Source organism: Lactuca virosa, chromosome 4 (genome assembly GCF_052849685.1).
Source record: "Lactuca virosa cultivar CGN04683 chromosome 4, Lactuca_virosa_CGN04683_v6, whole genome shotgun sequence".
Taxonomy (NCBI): Eukaryota; Viridiplantae; Streptophyta; class Magnoliopsida; order Asterales; family Asteraceae; genus Lactuca; species Lactuca virosa.
The window spans coordinates 291,821,302-291,844,059 of NC_136429.1; the positions used below are offsets into that span (position 1 = coordinate 291,821,302).

The following is a 22,758-nucleotide window of genomic DNA, read 5'->3' on the forward strand; positions in this document are numbered from 1 at the left end:
TTATTTGATCATATTTTGTTTTGGGAACAAATTCAACAACTCTTTTAATCAAAGGATTACTCTGATTTTATTTAAAAGCATAAATTAAATCGGTATTTTCTGGCCGTGATTTTGGGGATGTCACATCTATCTATATAGATATTTATTCCAAGAGTTAGTATGTCAACTACATACAAGGCTAGGAATGTTACTGTGCTCCCACTAGCTTTGTAGAAAAACACAAGAGTCATCTTGATTTATAATCAAATCATACTATGTAATTATCTTATAATATATAAGATTCTTACTTTGAGATGTTAGCTTAAATCTAAGAAGATTTTTATTCATGTATGTTTTCTCCCTTGAAAACTCACCTACTCTTTATAGTCAAATAACACTATGTAATAAATACAATTAGTCTAACTAATTTATTACAACAAATCAACAAATGAAAAAAATACATATTTATCTATTACATCTTATGAATAAATAAATATCAACCAAGCACAACACAAATGTCCAAATGGCTTGTTTATACACAATAACATATCAAATATTATAAAAAACAACTCTTTTTTTTCTAAGGCAACTTTTATATAACCAAAATGCATGAAAAATGGTTATATATAAAAATAGACAATTTTAACCAAGAAGTTGCCAAAGAAGACAAATATGGATTTTTCTTAAACAAAAGAAATTCATGCTTGTTTTCCAAAAACCAAAGATTATCAAACATAAAAAATCATTCTAACATATAAAAGATGGTTCTGATACCATTGATGGGTTTTGATACAAAAATATAAGCTCGATTTTCATAAAATCGACAACGGAAGCTTTAAAAATAACAATATTATTTTCGAGTTTATAACAAAACCAAACCATCTAGGATCCATTTATAGAGGTTAGAATGATATTAAAACAACCATAGGATGTTTTAGAGATAATCTTTGAAGCCTTTGAACCCACTTGGTTTTGGGGTGTTGATAAAGATAGAAAAATCAAAGAGTATGATTTTCTCTACAAGTATCCACCATCAAGATTAAGGCACTTGGAATGATAGTTCCTTCTTGTATAAAGTACTTCTTAAGCCTTTAAGTGTTTAACTAAAATAAGAACTAAAAGAGAAGCACTTTAAGCCACCAAAAGACTTGAATAATCTTCAAAAGTTTGAGAGCTCCAAGCCCTTTCATGCCCACGGTTTTAAGAGAGAAAAAGAGAAAAAGAAGAAGTGCTAGTTTCTCATGCATAAGGCACTCTTTATATACTCCATGCAAGGTAAGGGCTTTACATAAAAATACTCTAAAATATATATAGCCTTTAGAAGCATGGGAGACAAAGCATGGAGGTTGAAAAGCAACCTCCATCTTTGTTTAATATTTTTGGCCATACCTTTAATTATAAGAAAGATTCTTCAATTTTTATAAACTCAAAGTTTATAAAATATAATCTTTGTTTTTAGGTAAAAGACAAAAGAATCCAAGTAGTCTAAAATGTTGTGCATGACTTATTAATTCATACCATATGAAATAATAACTAGCTAAACTCTTTTATAATTATTATTTTCACAAAACAATAATTATTCCCTAATTAAATACAAGAATTGATATTATTTATTAATAATCATATTAATAATAAATATACAAAATGTGCCAACTTGATAAAGGAGTGACCCTATAGGATCATATATTATCAGCAATATCACTCCATAATGATTCTTGGGCATATAGATTCAACACCTAAGGCATAAAGTCATACCATATATACTCCCAACAACCCATTCTATCTCATTAAGACCTTTCCAAGGGTATTAACTCATGCATGGAGCCATAGAAGTCATCAAGTTCACATTTTTTATGCTATAATCAAGCCAAAGAACCTCAGATCTAACCTCCCTAATCTCTGGAGTTGTCCATCATGCATATATCTTAATAAACTAGCTCAATTTATATAAAAGGTATTTTTATATAAAATAAGTTATTTATATATGACTATATATATATATATATATATATATATATATATATATATATATATGTTGGGAATTCTTTATAAAAATGATTGATTTTTATAAAGATAACATATATGTATATATAAACTAGCCATGAGACAACTTTTGTCTTCTTTTCGACATGCATTTTTCGAAAAATGGGAGGAGACAAGGCATGCGTGCCTTGTTTATTTTTTTGTCATGCTTGGGACAAAGTTGTCTCTCTTTTTACTTTATGGTCTCCTTTCACTTTTTGGCCATTATATAAGAGAGAGCATGGAAGGGTTTTGAACACACTTCTTGCAAGTCTTCTTCTTCTTCCTCTTCTTAGAGCCAAGTCCAAGAGCTCCATGCTCTCTAGAGGATTGCCAAATTTCGGAATATGAAGGCTCTTCTTCTTCTCCATTCTCTTGCATTTTGATGCTAGACAAAGCCCCTTTGTTGCTTCACATTTGAGCATATATTTGGTATATATTTCAAAGGCTTATGAACAACAAATTACAAGTGAATACTAGCCTGTTTTGATGGTTCTACTCTTGCTTGGTGGATACTTGTAGAGAACTCTTGCTTTAGAGTTTCGTGTCGCACTTCATCAACTTCCAACCTCCCATGAGGATCAAAGTCTTCAAAGGTTGTTATGCTTTCCCTTCTATGGTTGTTTTAATCTTTCTGACTCTTGCAAAGTGATCCTTTATGGGTAAAATAGTTTTAGTTTTATTCAACATTTTTAAAGCTTCCGTTGTAATTTTTACCGGTTGTGAAACCGGATTTCTAAATAAAAACCCAACAATTGGTATCAGAGCCATTTTTGCAAGATTAGTTAGATTAATTGTTTAGTTGATGAAATCTTTGTTTTTGGAAAACATGGATGGTTTTCTCTTTGCAAGAAAAATCCATACATATTTTCTATTATAACTTTAAAATGTTTATAATTGTTATTTTTTGACCAAAAGTTTACATGCATCTTTTTGGTCATAAAAGTTGTCTTATAAAAACAAAGAGTTGTTTTATATAATTTTGAGTATATATAAATATGTATGATGTGCATAAACTAGCCATGAACCTTTGTGTTGTTGAATGTGTTGATTTATTTAAAATGGTCGTAATTGTTTATTTATTCATATGGTATGTAATAATTAAATAGATAGTTTTCTTTTATTAATTTTTGTAAGTTATAGATTAGTTTTAGAAATCGTTTATTTTTATAAAAATGTAACAAGAATGAAGATGGTGGCCATTTTGAATATCAAAAGTTTATAAATTTGATTTTATAAAAGTTTCTCAAACTTTATAAAATTATTTTTATAAACTTGCTACAAGGTGTTGAAGCAAGTGGGAGCACATGAAGACTTTACAAGATAAAGGTCCCTCTCCCACTTGAAGACTTTACAAGATAAAGGTCCCTTATGTCCTTTTAGGAATGAACTTGATAATTTTGTGATGGCTCACAAAATTATTACTAGGTAATGGCTGGTTTATGCACATATGTTATAACTGTTATGCATGCTTGTGTTGTTTTATGTTTATGTTATTATTATTATGTTATGGTTGATAAATTAGTTTTTCAAATGCAAAATAATATTTGAACATAAATAAACATCACAAGGAGTTTGGTTTTAATGAAATTTACCTTTTAACATAAGATGCTAAAAATAGTTTTACAATAAAACAACATTTATCGTTAAAACTAGTAACTGGTAAAATTTCGGGATGAGATTTATAAACTTATCAAACTCCAAACCTTATTTTATAAAAAATAAGTTTTATTAAAAGGTTTACAAATGTTCTAAAGCGCTCAAGCATCGACTTAATACTAGTTATTTAAATTTGATCGCGTCAGTTTTATAAAACCGGGTTTTATAAAAGGAACATTGTTAAAATGTAATTTTTCATAAAATAAGATTTTTAAAAGGGTATACCATGGTTTATTGAATGCATGCAATAACCATGATATGACATGTTTTTTAAACTAGAACTATAAAAAAAACATCAAGGACCCCTTACAAAGCTCAAATCTATGCAATCATTTTTAAAGAACACTCGCACATCTCTTGTATGCACTGGTGGGATAAAGGATACCTAACTGCTTGGTGTTATCTTTTGATGGCCGGGGTGTTTACGCATTTTCTATAACCAAGTTATAGGCCGATTACACAAGTTTTCAAATTGGATGATTTGATTGGAAATATCTTATGATAAAGGATACCTAAGCAAGAGAGTTCTGAGGCATAGATGAGATCAAACATGTCTAATTAAATTTGTTAATATTGATCCCATAAATCTAGGAATTATATGGTAATATATAATTGATAATCGAAATCTACCAGGTTGAATTCGGATGAATGGGATAAAGGATACCTAACCATTTATTTGTTTTGCAACTTGGATCCTAGACTTTGATAAGTAATGTTTTTAGAAACTAAAAGGGTATTAATTATTAAATATTAAATATTGAAAATACTAAATGAATTTTGTTAAATTTTTGTAGATATATAATCCACTCTCATAACCATGAATTGTCATTTCTCTTTAAACGACTTAACGAAACAATAACATTCAATAGATACAACTTCAATGAATGGGTTCATGTCTTAAGAGACAATCTCGTGAGAGATGTGAAATTGTATACACTTAAAGGACCTATTCCTAAACAAATTGCTTTGAGCAATAAACCTGAATATGATACCTAGTAAATGCATCACAGTGATACTCAAGATGCTTCTAACATCAAGCTAGGAATAGTCATTCATGACTTCTAGGAAGTCTTGGATAATTTAAACATATATCTGATGATATAACAGGTTAAGCAATATTCCAATAAATATAGTGATATTTTGTTGGAATAGTGCAAGGCTAAAAGAGTCACCTTGTGTGATATAAAAGGCCCATGTTTTATGGAATAAACACCTTTAAACCCAAGAAATCTAATAAGGCCCACATAAATGGATCTTTTTTCTTTTGTGAAGAAACTAGACACTAGTAGAGGAACTGCTCCTCTTATCTAGAGAGAAAGTCTGAAAGAGACTAGTACTTCAGGTATCTACTGGATAAAACTCATACTTTTCGTGTAACATTCAAGTACTTGGTACTTAAATGTTAATCTAGTATTAGTAACTTGATTGAAAATATTTATAGAAGAGTAACTAGCTTAGCACAAGCAAGTTGGAACTACACACTCGAAGTTTAGTTTATTATTTATGCTTAGAACATAAATTACTTGTAATATAAAACAATGTTTGTTTTGGAACAATGTATGTTTTAAATTTAACATGTCTAAATATTTATGTCTCAGTTATTTTTTTAAATGTTTGATTATTTACTAGATCCGTTTTCATAACGATAATACGTTCTGGAATGGTTGACTTTTATTTCTGAGACTAGATCTCTTAATAGAATTACATTGTAAATAGCAACATTTTATAAATAAAATTAAGTTCTATATGCAAGCACTTTTGAATTAAACTTGTTTTAAATCAAACTTATCTATGACATTGTTATCTTTATTGTATAAATGAAATCCACATATTTCAACTTCAAGAAAGGGATCTTTGAAGGCAAATAATGTAGTTTATTTGACATATGTGAATCTTATTTATATATAAAAGATTCCTAATAATATTTTCACTAAAGTGTAGAGAAAATAGTTATTAAGGAACTAAACACTTTGGTGTATGACTTCCTTTCTAATGAATGTCTATGATTGAGAACAAGATACAACCCAATAGTACCATCTAAAGCCTTCGTGATGATAAAAGGGTGAACTAAACTTTACTTGATATAGTTTACATTCTAATCGGTAGAAATGTCCTCCTTTTAACTTTTTTGGGATTATACTTCAATCACTATTAATTGTATCTAGAATACAAACACCAACTAATTACATAATTGTAGAATATTCTAAAAGGGCATTTAGATTATTATATACAAACCCACCAAGAATAAGTTCCTTTATTCCTATGAGAGATGAGTTAGCAGAAATCAAGCTTCTAATAACAAAGCAAGTGGGAGGCACATGGAACTTGAAGCAGCTCAAGAGCCACAACCTGATGTAACAATTGTTGGCACTAGTTTCAACAAGGAATTATTGAACATGAATAATAGATATTCATAAACACAAATTGTTCACAATAATGGTATAAATCATTTATGACTTGAGAAATGTGGAATCTCCCATTGATGAGTTCTTGATGGTTTCTAGTTAAACCATTAACTACCAAAATGCTATATCAGATCTTGAATCTGACAAATGACTTAGAGTCATGAACATTGAGATGTAATCCATGTTTAATAATCAAGTATGGGTTTGATTAATCTTTCTCTCTATAGCAAGGGTAGAAGGAGTAAGAGATTCTTCTAGGAAGAATATATACATGGATATATATATATATATATACATTTGGTAATACTTGTTATATAAGGATTTTCTCATACTCATGTCATTGACTATGGTCCTTATCATACTCATGACATTGACTATGATCAAACCTTTTCACAAGTAGCTATGATTAGATCAACAAGGATATTATTTACTATAACTTCATATTCTTAATATGAGATATAGAAAAGAGATTTCAAGAAAGGCCGTTTTTCTTAATAGACATCTACTAGAAGATATCTATATAGCTTAGCCTGGAGGTTTTTCTTAATCGATGTCATCCTAACCAAATGTGTAAGGATTAAGATCCACTTGTGGATATAAAGCAAATATCTCAAGGTTGGAATAGTAATTTTCATATAAAGATACAAGGTATGCTTTTATATCAAAATGAAAAGGAACGTGCGTGTGTTTACTAAGAACTAGTGGGAGGATAGTGATATTCCTAATATTGTATGAAAGAGACACACTTAATCATTTGAAATAACATTCCGACTATGCAAGGTGGTTTTCACCTTGACTCGGGAAGTATTTCCAAAATGAAAGACTTAGGAATGAAAAGATACATTCTTGGAATGTAAAATCTATAAGAGATAGATAAAGATGAATGTTAAAGGTTTTAAAATTATTTTTGCATGAAATGACAATATCTTGAAAGAGGTCAAGATACAAGATTCCTTTGGAAAATTCTTGACACTGTCACATGACACCATTTTTTATTGTCTCAAATGGACCTAGCACATAGGTTGAGCTAGATGAAATGATTTATATTCTATTTTCTTGGCAAATGAATCCATCATTTATGTCATATCATGAGATACAAAATTGAATACATGGTTAAGTCACTAGATGACTGTGAGAACATTCTAAGAGTACTTAAGAAGAGCTAAGAGAATGCATATGAGATAAGTGGTTTAGAACAAAATCTTAATGTAAAGAGCTACATATGATTTTGATTTCTAAATAAATATAGATAATTATGAATTATAATTGGATTATGACTTCATTATGGAATGAAGAGCAAGTTTAGTTGGAATGAAATCCAAGCAAAAAAATAGCACAATCTACTAAATAAGAATACACTACTTTTCAGAAGTTGAAATCAAATATAATTGGATGAACTAGATCATTGAAAAACTAGGTTGAATCCTTCCATTCATGGATAACCTAGAAATCTTTTGTGAGTAATAGAGTGTACTTAATCAAGCTAAGAAGCTCTATGTCACATAAGAGCACCAATTATATTCTCCGAAATATTTAAATATACTTAAGGTAATGTCAAATATGGAGATGATTGTATTCGCAGAATTCACAAAAATTAAATTTAGTCGAACCCATTAATAAAGTCTTTCCTTTTAAGTTAAGTATGAGTGGTCACACTTCAGCCATAAGACTTTTATTATTCTAATAATGGGATTTTGATTTGAATTTAGTATTTGGATATTGGAACATAGTAACAACAACAATTACATAAAGTTTTAATATACTGGGATATGATCATTACATTAATACTTGTTGTGTTCTATATTAACATGTTTAATCCCTGAATAATCTTATTATTCTAAAGGTTCATAGTCGGTCATGATTGTGGGAACATTTATGAAGTAAAACTAATATGAAATGGATTGGTTGACTCTCACTAGATGAAAGTAGACAAGTGGTTGTAACCAAGTTTCATAGGTAATTGTCAGAGAACTAGTACTAAACGGACTTGCATCAAGATCATCTCATAGATCGCAGTTATGATTGATACTTGATTAAAAGGTACTATCTTTGTATCGTTAACACCTAAGATACATAGTGGGACTTAAGTGTAAGGAGTGTTATGCATTGATATGACCAAATGTTGTTCCTTAGCCGGGCAGTTATAAAAGTCATATTCGGGTATGGTGTGAACTATGCAAGAGGCTTATGTAGTCAAGATGGGATTTGTTCCTCTTATGTGTTAAGAGTTAGACATCTAACGTGCGTTACCCAAAGTTGAATTACAAATGAGATTGATTGCGATCCAAGGCTCATGTTCAACAAGATGTCTATAACAAAGGGATAATTGATAAACTTACCTTAATACATCAATTGAAGCTTAGAGCTTTTGGTAATTGGATGTTGATGAATGGCATTCTTCGTCATATATTATTGGGGGCAGTGAAATGTTGCTAGACGTTCAGCACTGTCTATATCAATCTATGATGAGGCTTGTGCAAGTGAGAGACTGAAAGATCTAGTATGCCAAAGAGTCATTATAGAATGATATTGCTAATAATATATGATCCTATAGGGTCACACCATATAACAAGTTACCGTCAATTGATTATTTATTAGTGTAAATTGATTATTAATAAATATATATCAACACTTGTATTTAATTGGAAAATTATTATTTCATGGAAATAATATTTTATTTATTATTTGTGGAAATAATATTTATTGGATAAATAACAAATATCATAAAGTATGATTATTTATAAGTTATATTTATATATCTTAATAAACTAGTTCAATTTATATAAAAGATAGTTTTATATAAAATAAGATATTTATATATTCATATTTATATCTTAATAAGCTAGTTACAATTTATATAAAAGGTAGTTTTATATAAAATAAGATATTTATATATGACTAGTTATATATATATATATATATATATATATATATATATATATATATATATATGTTAGAAATTCTTTATAAAAATGATTGATTTTTATAAAGATAACATATATGTATATATAAACTAGCCATGAGACAACTTTTGTCTTTTTTTGGACATGCCTTTTTCGAAAAATGGGAGGAGACAAGGCATGCGTGCCTTGTTTATTTTTTTGTCATGCTTGGGACAAAGTTGTCTCTCTTTTTACTTTATGGTCTCCTTTCACTTTTTGGCCATTATATAAGAGAGAGCATGGAAGGGTTTTGAACACACTTCTTGCAAGTCTTCTTCTTCTTCCTCTTCTTAGAGCCAAGTCCAAGAGCTCCATGCTCTCTAGAGGATTGCCAAATTTCGGAATATGAAGGCTCTTCTTCTTCTCCATTCTCTTGCATTTTGATGCTAGACAAAGCCCCTTTGTTGCTTCACATTTGAGCATATATTTGGTATATATTTCAAAGGCTTATGAAAAAAAAATTACAAGTGAATACTAGCATGTTTTGATGGTTCTACTCTTGCTTGGTGGATACTTGTAAAGAACTCTTGCTTTAGAGTTTCGTTCCAAACTTCATCAACTTCCAACCTCCCATGAGGATCAAAGTCTTCAAAGGTTGTTATGCTTTCCATTCTATGGTTGTTTTAATCTTTCTAACTCTTGCAAAGTGATCCTTGGTGGGTAAAATTGTTTTAATTTTATTCAACATTTTTAAAGCTTCCGTTGTCTTTTTTACCGGTTGTGAAACCGGATTTCTGAATAAAAACCCAACAGCCCAAACTCCCAAGAAAGGATTTATGCACTCAAAAGTGGACTTCTAGAAACCATAACTCAACAAGCAAAAAGGATAAGTAAGGTGAAAGCTTTTTATCTCCACAAGCTTCCCAAGCTGCTCCAAATGTAAGATCCAAAAGTTTTTCCCACGTTTAAAGCTTGCTTCTACTTCCTTCACTTTGCTAGCACACCAAAAAGGAGGTATTTGAGGCACTTCCAAGCTCAATAGTTGGTCACAAAGGATTTAGGGTTTTAGGGACGTTTGAAAGTAATGGAGGCTGGTTAGGGTAAGGTCCAAATGGCTTTAGAATGTTTAAATATGGTACTTGCCCCAAAATTTAGGGTTTTGGTCACCATATGTACGCCCAACGTACGTAGGGACCCTTCATGCAAAAAAATTTCATTCCAAGGGGAAAAAGAGTAATTACCCGAACTCCGATCGTTACAATTTATTTATATATTGATATATCCAGCGTACCAAAAGGTCATGCTGAATTTTCAGTAGAAATTATAGATTTTTTGTAGACTTTTGACCTAAAGGACTTTGATTGTTTTGAGTTCCAATCTGAAGATGTCTTGACTATCTTCCAAATGTCCCGATCTAGGGTCTAAATAAGTGGGATGTTAGATGCCACCTCTAATCTTATATAAGATATATGTTTAAATGTTTTTTTATGGAAAGACTGTAATATATATAGACATTTATAAATCTGTGTCGCTATCAATATAAGATACATTAATATATATATATATATATATATATATATATATATATATATATATATATATATATATATATATATATATGAGGAATTTAGAATTTTTTTAACTTCTTTGATTTTATTGTTTGAGCTAGTTAACACTATTTGAAACAAAAACCTTTGTCAGTGAGATGTGTTGGAATTGAAACATGAACTTCCTATATGAAATTGGAAATTCTACAAAGAGAAGAAAAATGACATTTTGCAAAACAACAATATTTTACTAGGTATTGGCGAATTTATTTGTTGAAAATAACTTTTTTCAACTAATTATGTTGGCAAAATTAATGAAATTCGTAAAATATTCATCATATTTTATTTGTTAGGTTGGAGGGTGTGGCCGCGGTTTGTGCCACCTCAGCCGCGCACACCGCTCCCAGACTGCGGTTTTGGCCGCATTACGGCTGGAGAATACCGCGAATCGTGATTGGTTGTTGAGTGTTTTGACCGTTGAACGGTCTTTGCAATAAATTTTAATTTTTTTTTCCTTTTTGCCTTTCTTTCCTATATATATATATATATATATATATATATATATATATATATATATACAAACACTTCATTTTTTTTACACAATACAAACCTTTCTCTCTCAAATTTAAATTTTTTTTACCAATCTCTCTAAAACACTTTAGGTTTATTTTAATGTCATGTTTTTTTTTTTTTTTTTTTTTTTTTTTTTTTTTTTGTAATGCAATGTAATGGTTTTTGAATTTTCAATGTAATGTTTTTTTTAATTTTCAAGTAAGTAAAAATTATGCTTTTTATTAAAAAATAAGTTTTAATTAAAATAGCTAAAAAACAATAAAAAAAGAAAATAAAAATGTGGCACCACTCTCTTGGTGTGGCAAGAAACCACACTTGAGTGGTAAAAATGTCGTGGCGCTTATGTGGCAGTGGAGGGAGTGCGGTTTCGTTGACACCATTCCTTTCAGCCTTAGAAATAGACTTATGAAATTACATAACTTTGAAAAATCATTTTTTTTCAAATTACATGATAACTTTGAGATATAAAAAACAAATATTATTTTGTAATACGTATTACCATGGGCGGGTCCAATTATCTGCAAAGGTAGTACATGCTATTTTTAAAATTTTTCGACGTACTGTAAAATTTATGAAAAATTTACGTGTAATTTTTCCGACGTGATATATCAAAAATCATAAATTTATGAAAAATTTACGTGTAATTTTTCCGATGTAATATATCAAAAATCATATATGCACCCTCATATTTTGTTAGAGATATGATTCTTTGTGATTAGTCCTACGAAAGCCACAAAACAAAATGAAAACAAACGAATTGTCGTGATATTTGTGGAGTATACTAATGTAGAACATTTGCGATTTTATTTTTGTGTGATAGAACGTCTGACCAATGAAGGCTAGAAATGTGTAGGCATTTATGGGTCCAGTGGCACTCTAAAGCCGCCAAGATACATGATACTAAGGTCAACGAGAATGGGTCAAATGATGCACAGGTTCCGCCAATTAGTCAATTACTCAACTAGTGGTATTAATTAGGCAATTAGTTATATCTCTCCCATAAATAAACTCATTGTTCATTTATTTTACAAAAAAGAAATTTGGATATTCTGGTAAGAATATTATAAAATTATATATTCGACGCACTATCTATCAAGTAACACAAAGATTTCATTTACCAACCAAGTAACATATGCTTATACATTCATGTTATCATCTCGTAACCATATATTCCCGCAAGACGTAACATTATTTGGAAGTTGATGGAGTTCCATTTATGAAGAATATGTAAACGATACATCATCGTAAATTTTGTGTTAACAGAAATGTATAATAACAAAAAATAAACAATATGTTATATTCAAAGTATTGTAAAATATACTCGTATTACATTAGGTAACACACACGGATTGAAGTTGAGTATATAGTAATAACCGTGTTTATGGATTAATTTTTGTATGAATTGTTTTTGTGAGTTGTTTACAATGTTTTGAAAACTAGACCGGAGATTGAACCGGTTGGCTTGTCAGTTCGATGGTTCAATCAGTTTGATCGGTCCAAAAAAACGGATGACATCATTATTATATTATAATTAAATGTAAAATTATAATTAATAAAATCATATGCTTATTTACAAGAATTTCCTGTCTAGCCTTTGAAATTTGAACACCCACTCATTACTCATATATGTAATTAATAAACTTAGAAACTTCTAAATGGAAGTCCCACAAAGGGCCGGCCCAATACAGTCCAGTAGTTATGCCCAGTAGCAGTACATATATATCATTTTGGAGTTCGAAATTTTACGAGCTAATTTTTGTAGTTCTGATTCCTGAAAGTTTGGGGTTCTTATTTTTAATCTAAGTATTTTTCTGGATGAATTATGTTTAATTTGATTTCTTATTTTCAGCCATACAGGAGGTATAATTTCCAGCCATTCAATCCTCCAGGAGGTATAATTTTCAGCCATTCAGTGACTTGGGAGGTTATAATGTTCAATAAAATTTCTTATTTCCAGCCACCTGATCTCTCTTCTGGTTCAACCATTCATGTTCGGCTATTCATGTTCATCCATTATGTTCTATGTTTAGCCATTTGGGAGGTTGTAATGTTTAATCTAGTTTCTGGTTCAGAGGTAAAGAGTAAACAACATTAAATACACTAATATGTAAAGAGGCAAACAACATTGAATATAGTTGAACATCATTGTATGAATGCAATTTACGGTTTTCGTGAGAAATTTCGTTGTTGAATTTGTAATGATGTTTCAAAAAGAGTAAACACCAAAATGGTCCATGTAGTGTATATATAGACATGGCCTTGGTTATGCGAGTCTGCTATTATTTATGTTTTGAGAAAAATATTTTTTTTAATGTTATGGTATATTTCAGTTCAGTTAGGGATAATTTGATTTCATTTTGTCTTTAACAAAGAAATTTCTATGTTCACCATTTAGTAATTACAATTTTCTATCGTATTTTTTGGGTTCACCGTGAATGTCTTAAATTTCATATGTTTGAGGAATCATTATGTTCACTGTTTAACTTCATAATTAATTGCAGCAAGAATTTTATTGGAGAATGATTTCCCTTGAATAATTTCATTAATCAATTGAATACTATATACATAAAGTAATGGGCTTATACGTACATACAAAAAGGCTAATATAATGGGCTAAATACAAGATACATAATATATATTAATACCGCCCCCCCCCCCCCCCTCCCCCCCACAGTTCGAGCGGTAGGAACACTCCGAAGGCTCAAACTGTTTCTAAAATCATTGAAGAGGGACGAAGGAAGCCCTTTGGTGAAGATATCGGCATACTGAAGTGCGGAAGGGACGTGAAGGACACAGACTTGACCAGTGGCGACTTTGTCTCGAACGAAGTGAATGTCTATTTCAATATGTTTTGTCATTTGATGTTGAACCGGATTTGTGGAGAGATAGACCGTATTCACATTATCGTAATATACAATAGTAGCTTTGGGTATGGGGGTGTATAACTCAGGAAGGAGTTTCCGCAACCAGCAAGTTTCGGCAACTGCATTTGCAACACCGTGGTACTCAGCTTCGACACTTGATCTCGAGACCGTGGGTTGACGTTTAGAGGACCATGAGACCAGGCTGTCGCCTAGAAAAACACAATAACCACTGGTAGATCGGCGAGTAGATGGGCAACCGCCCCGGTCGGCATCTGAGTAGGCAATAAGACCAGTAGTTGCGGTGCGATGAAGCTGGAGGCCAAGATCTAATGTACTGCGAATATAACGTAGAATGCGTTTTAATGCATGAAAATGGGGTTTACGCGGGTCGTGCATGCATAAGCAGATCTGATGTACAACAAAGGAAATATCTGGTCGGGTGAAGGTTAAATATTGTAAGCCTCCAGCAAGGCTGCGATAAAGAGTGGGATCAGCAACGGGTGGTCCTGTATCATTGAGCTTGGACTGAGTGTCTGCAGGAGTGCGACATGGATTACAATTAAGCATATTTGCTTGGTCTAGGACTTCAAGAGCATATTTACGTTGAGAGAGAAACAATCCTTCTTTGTTAGAAATTGCTGAGATGCCCAAAAAATATGAGATAACTCCAAGATCGGTCATGGCGAACTCCGCAGCCAGGAGTTTGATAAGATGCTGAAGAATAGATGTGGTCGATGCTGTGAGAATAATATCATCAACGTATAACAACAAGTAAGCAGTGGCACTCCCGGATCTGAAGAAAAATAGAGACGAATCACATTTGCTGTGTATAAATCCATGCTTCTTGAGAAATGTAGCAAACCAATTGAACCATGCCCGTGGGGCCTGCTTTAAACCATAAAAAGACCGTTTAAGATGACATACATGATTCGAGAACTTGGGGTCATGAAATCCGGGCGGTTGGTGCATATACACAGTTTCATTGAGATGTCTGTGTAAAAAAACATTTTTAACATCAAGCTGGTGAACTGGCCAGTCACGGGATGTGGCGAGACTAAGAACCGTACGTATGGTAGCCGGTTTAACAATTGGACTAAATGTTTCATCACAGTCAATCCCCGGCCGTTGACTTTTACCGTTTGCAAGAAGTCGTGCCTTATATCGTTCCAATGAGCCATCTGCTTTATATTTCTCTTTAAACAACCACATAGACCGAACAATATTAACATCTTTTGGTCTAGGAACAAGTACCCATGTTTCATTAGTAAGAAGTGAATTAAATTCGGTTTTCATGGCATTGGTCCAGTTGGGGTCTTTAAGAGCATGGAGGTGGAATCTTGGTAATGGAGATTCGGCTGTGGTATGAAGGTTAAGTTTGGAGATGGGTTTGAAAATACCCCGTTGAGCACGGGTAACCATAGGATGTGTATTAACGGAAATAGGAGGGGAGTTTGACGGGTTGTTTTGAGTGGATGGGTTGGAGGTGGGGGATGAGGAGTGAGGCGATAAGGGGCTAGTTATGGTTGTTTTAGGAGGGTGGGGGCTGTTTGGAGAGGTGGCAGTATGGAGAGGGCTGTTTTGAGGAGTTGCGGTTAGAGGGGGGAGTGGTATTGGTGATTTTCGGTGGGGTGGCTGGTGTGTTGATGGTGGTTAGGTGATGATGGTGGGCTGATTGGAGGTTCCGTTGGTGGGTTAATGGCAGCGGAAAAAGTATTAGGTGAGGGGTGGTCGTCAAGGAACGAGTAAGAAGGTGGGTTTTCGGTGGTCATAGATTGGAAAGGGAAGGAGGTTTCATCGAAAGTCACATCTCTGGAGATAATTTTTTTTCGAGTGTGAAGGTCCAGACATCGGAACCCACGATGTTGTGATGGGTATCCAAGAAATACACATGGCATGGATCGAGGTTCAAGTTTGTGAGAAGTGGGTATTAAAGGGTAGTAGAGGCATCCGAAGATGCGGAGATGAGAGTAGGATGGATTTTTTTGAAAAAGTTTGGTGAATGGGATCTCGTTGTTAATGGTTGTGGAAGGGGTGATATTTAGAAGATGACATGCCATGTGTAGGGCCTCAACCCAATATGTTATTGGTATATGTGCGTGAAAGAGAAGGGTACGTATGGCATTATTAATTGATCAAATCATGCGTTCTGGCCGACCATTCTGTGAGATGTGCGGGGACATGAGAAACAGAATTTATGCCGTTTTGGTCAAAGAGGGGGTGAAATTGGTGATTATCAAATTCACCACCATGGTCACACTGAAAAGATTGGATTTCTTGTTTGAATTGAGTCTTAACATATGCCCGAAAGTGGAGAAATTTGCTATAGACATCAGATTTCTTACGAAACGGGTATACCCATAAGAAATGAAAAAATTGTCAAGAAAAAGGATGTAATATTTGATGCCACTAGTGCTAACAATGGATGAAGTCCATAAATCAAATGCACAATTTCAAACAACTCAGTGACATGATTATTAGGTGAAACAAAAGGTAAACGAGAGTGCTTGCCAAGGCGACAAGCATTACAGGAAAATGGAACATTGTTTTTATTACATGAAATGAAATGACTAGAAATTAAAGATTGAAGAACACGGGGACCGGGATGTCCCAAACGTTGATGCCATAGAGATGCTTGATTAGTGAGTAAGGTGACTACTGAAGAGGTGACTGGGTAGAGGACGCTGGTACTATCGCATCTAAGAAGGATCTGCTTGGTCGGGAAATCCTTCACAGAAAAACCATATGGATCAAATTCAATGGCAGCAAGATTATCAGTAGTAAATTTGCGCACAAAAATAAGGTTTTTGATAATATCGGGTGTTACAAGGACATTGTTCAAATGTAACGGGTGATTGATTGAGTGGATAACTTTATGTCATGTTTGGGTAACGGGAATAGTGGAACCATTGCCAACAAAAACCGAATTGTGTGTAAGTGAAGATAGAATACCTGCATTAGACGAGATGAGATGTCAGCCCCGTATCCATATACTAGTTTGCATCTTCCGGTTCAGTGAGTGTTATTGTGTTGTATGCAGTAGGGAGATCAGTTGGTTGATCAGGTGGCATAGGAGGAAACCAATGCCAAAGAGGAGGAAATGAGGACTGATCAGTAGTAGTAGCGTGAAATGCTCCCTGGGAAGTAGAGGAACCTGGTTGGGCTGATGGGTGTCGTCCAAGAATCCCGGTTGCAGGTGGTTGTCGGCGGTGTTGTTGTGGTTGAGGAGCCAAATGAGGGCGTGGAACAGCCCATGGTGGAGGGGCAGGCTAGCCATACGCCGCCCAATGATAGTAGTATGGATTCCACGGAGCAGGAGGAGGGTAGCAACCAGTGGCATGTACCTACGACGAGGAAGACGGCGCTGATCGACGGTTGGAGGAGTCAATGTTGCGCCGATTGGAGGAGGATCTGTTGTGCTGAGACCGCCTGTTGTCGGGCTTGTTGCTGTTGGCGACGAGAACTGTAGGATAGGATCCATGATCATAATGAGGTGAGGGTGTCAGGGTGTGGTTCCTGTTGACATGGAACTCTTCAGAAACAAGAGTTGAGCGTGCTTCAAGGAATGAAAGTGGGGGATCTTTGTGACAGATGAGCATGGAAACACTTTCAAACTTCGGGTTTAAACCGTTGAGCAGGTATGAAACTAGTGTCTTTTCAGGGACTGGTGCATCAATGTTGTCTAGGAGATCAGAAATAACTTTGATTTTCTGGCAGTATTCGGGTATAGAGCGGTCGCCTTGGACTAGAGTACACAACTCATTGTTCAATTCAATTGCTTTCAAGTGTTTATTGTCTCTAAAAAGGGCTTCAATGGCTTCCCAGATAGAGTTGGCTGTTGATTTTGGTTTGAGGATCATGGTGAGTAATGACTGTGTCATTGTGCCATAGAGCCAGAACTTGACAAGATTGTTAAGGTTGTCCCAATCGGTGTCTGTTGCGTCTATGGGTTTGTTTGTGCTGTCAAAAAAACCATGGACACCATAGGCACGACAATGAGTGAGAAAGAGCTCCTGCCACGCATCGTAGTTTAATTCATTTAGATAAAGAATAAGAGGAACATAGGACTTGATATTGATGCAAGTGAAGGGCTTATTTTTATCAACCATGTCTGATAGAGAAGAAGAACAAAATAGAGATAGAGAAGAAGGAGAAGACTAACAGGATCGAGAAGGAGAAGGTAGGGCCGGCTGGTGTATGGGTACCAAGGTTAGAAAGTCTCTGATACCATATTGGAGAATGATTTCCCTTGAATAATTTCATTAATCAATTGAATACTATATACATAAAGTAATGGGCTTATACGTACATACAAAAAGGCTAATCTAATGGGCTAAATACAAGATACATAATATACATTAATAGATTTCATTAAGAAGAGAGGATTCGATTGAGGCGGGGAGATTGCTTTAAAAGAAGATGTATGTATTTCTTATGAGTTTGTGTTGAATTGGAGATGAGTTTATAATTATATTATGTAATTGTAGTATATCTTAATATAGGTTGTCGTGTTAGATGCGTATGGTAGCATTTTAGTAAATGCTACTTGTTATTGTTTTTTGTATTAACATATGTATTTTAAATAAAATTCTAGATGTTTTACTGTAACAATTAATGACATTACATGATATATATGTGCATTTTCGTGGTTGGAATGTACATATACGACTTCATCAAGGTTTTACGATACAATCATAGGGTATCCTTAAACACTTTTGCCCAGGGCATCAAATACCTTTGGACCGGCCCTGCCCATATCTCGTGAATAAGAATGCCCATATCTTGGGAATAAGAAAGAAGGGAGAGAGCTTCTTTTATAAATTGGTGCTCCCTTGTACATTCTCTCATGTTAAAATAAAATACGCTACTTGTTCAACACGATTTACTACAAGTCTAGTTTTATTTTAGTCAAAATATTTTTTGGAAAGTCGGATTTGGGATTGATCATCTTTTTGTCACTTTTTTATGATAAAATCGGTTTTTTAGAGGTTGAATCGGTTCGGTTTAACCTGGTTTTTATTGAACCAACCGGTTTTTACTAGTTCACAAATAAATGGTTTTTTGACTTCAAAAAATCGGTAACCAGAGACCGGTTCCCGGTTGAAAAGGCCGGTCCGATTTTCAAAACCATGGTTGTTTATGAATTGTGATAGAATTATTATGTAAATCACACTAGTTTGCTATGTTGTACGTATGATTTCCATCGTATTTGCATTTAAATTTTTTGTTCGATGCAGTGACATAATTCGTAAATTGAGTTTGGTGATGGATAACATATAAAGCGTGTATCAAATTTCCTATGGATCTTGGGGTATGTATACTTAGGATATGTTTTGCTTTCATCACATTATTGTGTGTTATAAATGTATATAATCACACAAGTCCATGAAACCTATCGACTAAGTTTGAATTTATATACGTGTAAACACTACAAAAATATATGGATTTCGAGCAAGTATAAATGCATCACTAACTTGTCTTATCAACGACTTTGCAACGAAAATTATTTGGGTAGCAGAGGCTTTGATAATGTCTCTTCATTTCCTTGCCTGGAAGGTGGATTTTTTTCCTCTATTTCTTCTCAAATTAAATTATTTTGAGGTCTGAATTCAAATTGTATAAGCTTTAATCATATCTCTTCACCTCCTTTTTTGCAAGGTAGCTTTTCTCCTCTATTTCATCTCAAATTCAATTCTACGGTTTTTTTTGTTCAACATCAAATTCTATTTTCACGAACTCTTTGTGAGTTTTTTTATGTTCTAGTAGCAATTAAGTATTGAATCAAGCTTTGGATATGCTTCTAGTAACATTCTTTTCATTTTAGAGCTTGATTCAACATTTGATGGATCTTGGGATTCGCAAACCCTAGATCCTTGATGACATCCAAATCCATTACTTAATTGATACTTTGAGTTGAAATAGATCATCATGAGGTTGTTATCTAATCAATGTACGGTTTATTTCCATCTCTACTGATGGGATTGGGTGATATGAGCCATAATCTCAATATATGAGTGGTAAAAGTGCCTTAATGACTTGTACATTCGCTTTTAGATTCGTTAGTAGAATCAGATTTATTAAATCCAAGTTAATTTATTGAAGTACTTGGTTCTTAAGTTAGGGTTTGATGTGATTCCATGGTTCCTAATAAACTTTGATGTGAATTACTTATTCCAATGGGGAACTACCATTGGAATATGTTGAAATGCTTTTGAAACAAATCTATTTTCAAAAATCATGGAAGTAACTTGGAAATTGACTAAAATGATATAAACCTAAAAGTATTTTAAAGAATTTTAAGTGTTTGCAAAGGTTTCCTAACAATTCACAACTTCATTGGAAGTGCTTGGAATCTTATTGATTAAAATGGAATCATAACATGCGATTGAAATTTAGTAATTAAATGATTATTAAGATGATTCAAAGCTTAATAAGTGGATTAGAAAAACATATTTAGTGATCATTAAGTCATAAAGATGATGGTTGGTAATGTGGAAAGCCATTAACAGTTTGTGAATGTCACACCCCCAAACCAAGGATGGCGGAAACGTCTGGGAGTGGAGAACTTCATGTATAGTATCACAACAACGAGTATAATAGTGCTCAAAGTAAATACAACCATCATAAATATAATTTAAAATGTTACATCATAGTATATGTTTACATGTTTCAAAATCAATTACATTATGATGACAAAATGAACTGTTTGACGATTAAACGTCCCATCCTCAAAATGCTGTTGGTTTCCTGTATCACTGATTTCCTGAGAATACAAGTAGTTTTGAAAAGTGTCAACAATTAAGTTGGTGAGTTCATAAGAGTTTTGTTTGAGGAAGAAACCGTTTTCCTTGTAAAAGCGACAGAGTATGTTTCCAGAAAATCCAATATTTTCTTTATTAAGTGTGAAATGAATGCTCCTATGTTATGCGGTAATGTACCCTAGAAAGACCCATAGATTCCTTCTATAATCACTCAGCGTATATAAGTTATATAAAATTTAAATTAAATAAACCGTTGAATATAATGGGTCTGCCCTAGGTCCACAACCAAACAAGGAACATGAGATAGGGCGGGCCCACCAATTCTAAGTCGATTTCAATTCAATTTTATATAACTCTAACATGTACACGTAGCGATTATAGCTGAAAACTAACAATTCTAAAAGATATGTAGTTTTAATACCCTAAAACTATTTTTGTGTAAACCCGGTACTTTGTATTCGTACCCCGTTTATATGAAAACCCGGTACTTTGTAATGTACCCTTTTTGTATAAACCCGGTACTTTGTAATGTACCCCTTTTATATGAAACCCGGTACTTTGTGATGTACCCCTTTTTGTATAAACCCGGTACTTTGTAATGTACCCCTTTTATATGAAACCCAGTACTTTGTAATGTATCCCTTTTTGTATAAACCCGATACTTTGTAATGTACCCATTTTTGTATAAACCTGGTACTTTGTAATGTACCCCCTTTTATATGAAAACCTTTTGTAATGAGTTCGTAATGTAAATGAAACGTAAACTATACCTATTATGGTTTATCATAATGTTTTAAATGTATATGCAACCTAACTATACCTATTATAGTTTAGCATATTTGTTTGTGGTGTATAAGAACCCTTTTCTAGGTAAGTCGAATGTGTAGCAAAAATATAAGTATGTTTATCCTGCCTTGTTTTGTACTATTGGTAATGATGGAGGGTTCTTACAATTCAGTGAGTATTTTCTGTTATATAATTATACCACAACAAGAAACACATGTAAAATATGAAATCCTCAAAGATTAACACTTTGCTCAACATGTTACAAAGTGTGATGAAAGTTATAAGCTGTTATCTAGTTTTTGACCTTTCTACACTGTTTTAGAAAAATCATAGAAAAATCATACGAAGCCGAAAACTGAATCCGTAAATTTTGAGAGTTCACAAAATGTGTCTAGTTTATTCATAATTTTTATTATGATTTTTAGAAGTCTTTAACTTGTGTTAAAATGTTCATATTCACAGACTGGTCCGAATTCGTTTTTGAAATGATAAGCAGTTTTGTAAAAATCACCATAAATCGTAAATCGTATGGAGATGTGCAAGTAGTCATTTTAAAGGTATGCACCTGAAATATTTGCATATGAAACAGTTTTGAAAGATATTAAGTTTAAGATAGTCAAAACAGTCCGTGAATAAGACTCAACTTTTCTGATGAAAGCTGTTGTTTGAGTTTAGTTAAGTTTTTGGTGTTTTAACATGTATTCCCCCCTTAAAACTTTAAGAAAACATGAAAATGTAGGGGTATGAACTCACCTTGAGTAATTTCAGAAGATGGATGATGAAGAAAAGAAGTGTTCAACTCAAGAACACTTAGAAGATGCTTGATGATTCGAAGATCTAACAACAAATATGACGATATTTGTGTAAGGAACCCGTAATTTGAGTGAAGAAGTGTAAGGAAATCAAGTGTGGGAAGAGATTTACTTACCAAGGTGTGTGAAGAGCTCAAGATCAGCCTTGAATCTCGAATTCTTGGTGAGAGGAAGTGAGAGAGAATGTGTTTGTTCTTCTTTGAGAAAGTGTGAATAAGGTGGAAGGAGAGAGGAGATTTTCAGCTTTTGAGTATTGAATCTTGCTGGAGAGGGGTGGTGAAAGGACAATGATTGACTAGGTATGAGTGAATAGTGACTGGGAATAGTCAAGGAGTGGGTATGGGAGGTAACTTCTGTCTTTGCCTAAAGGATAAGTCAACACTCCACCTAAATATCTCACCAAATAGATTTTATTCTTAGGCAAGGATTTCCCCCAAAAATATGATTAAAAATGAATATTTAGGGTCTCTT

At 33.2% G+C, this 22,758-nt stretch overlaps 1 protein-coding gene across 1 annotated transcript; it reads right to left on the reverse strand.

The window, feature by feature from the left end:
* Positions 1 to 17,272: 17,272 nt before the first annotated feature.
* Positions 17,273 to 18,037, reverse strand: LOC145105974 (uncharacterized). Its single transcript, XM_079043033.1, has one exon. It carries the CDS (start codon positions 18,035 to 18,037, stop codon positions 17,273 to 17,275), a length of 765 nt encoding a protein of 254 aa, XP_078899159.1.
* Between the last annotated feature and the right edge of the window lie 4,721 nt (positions 18,038 to 22,758).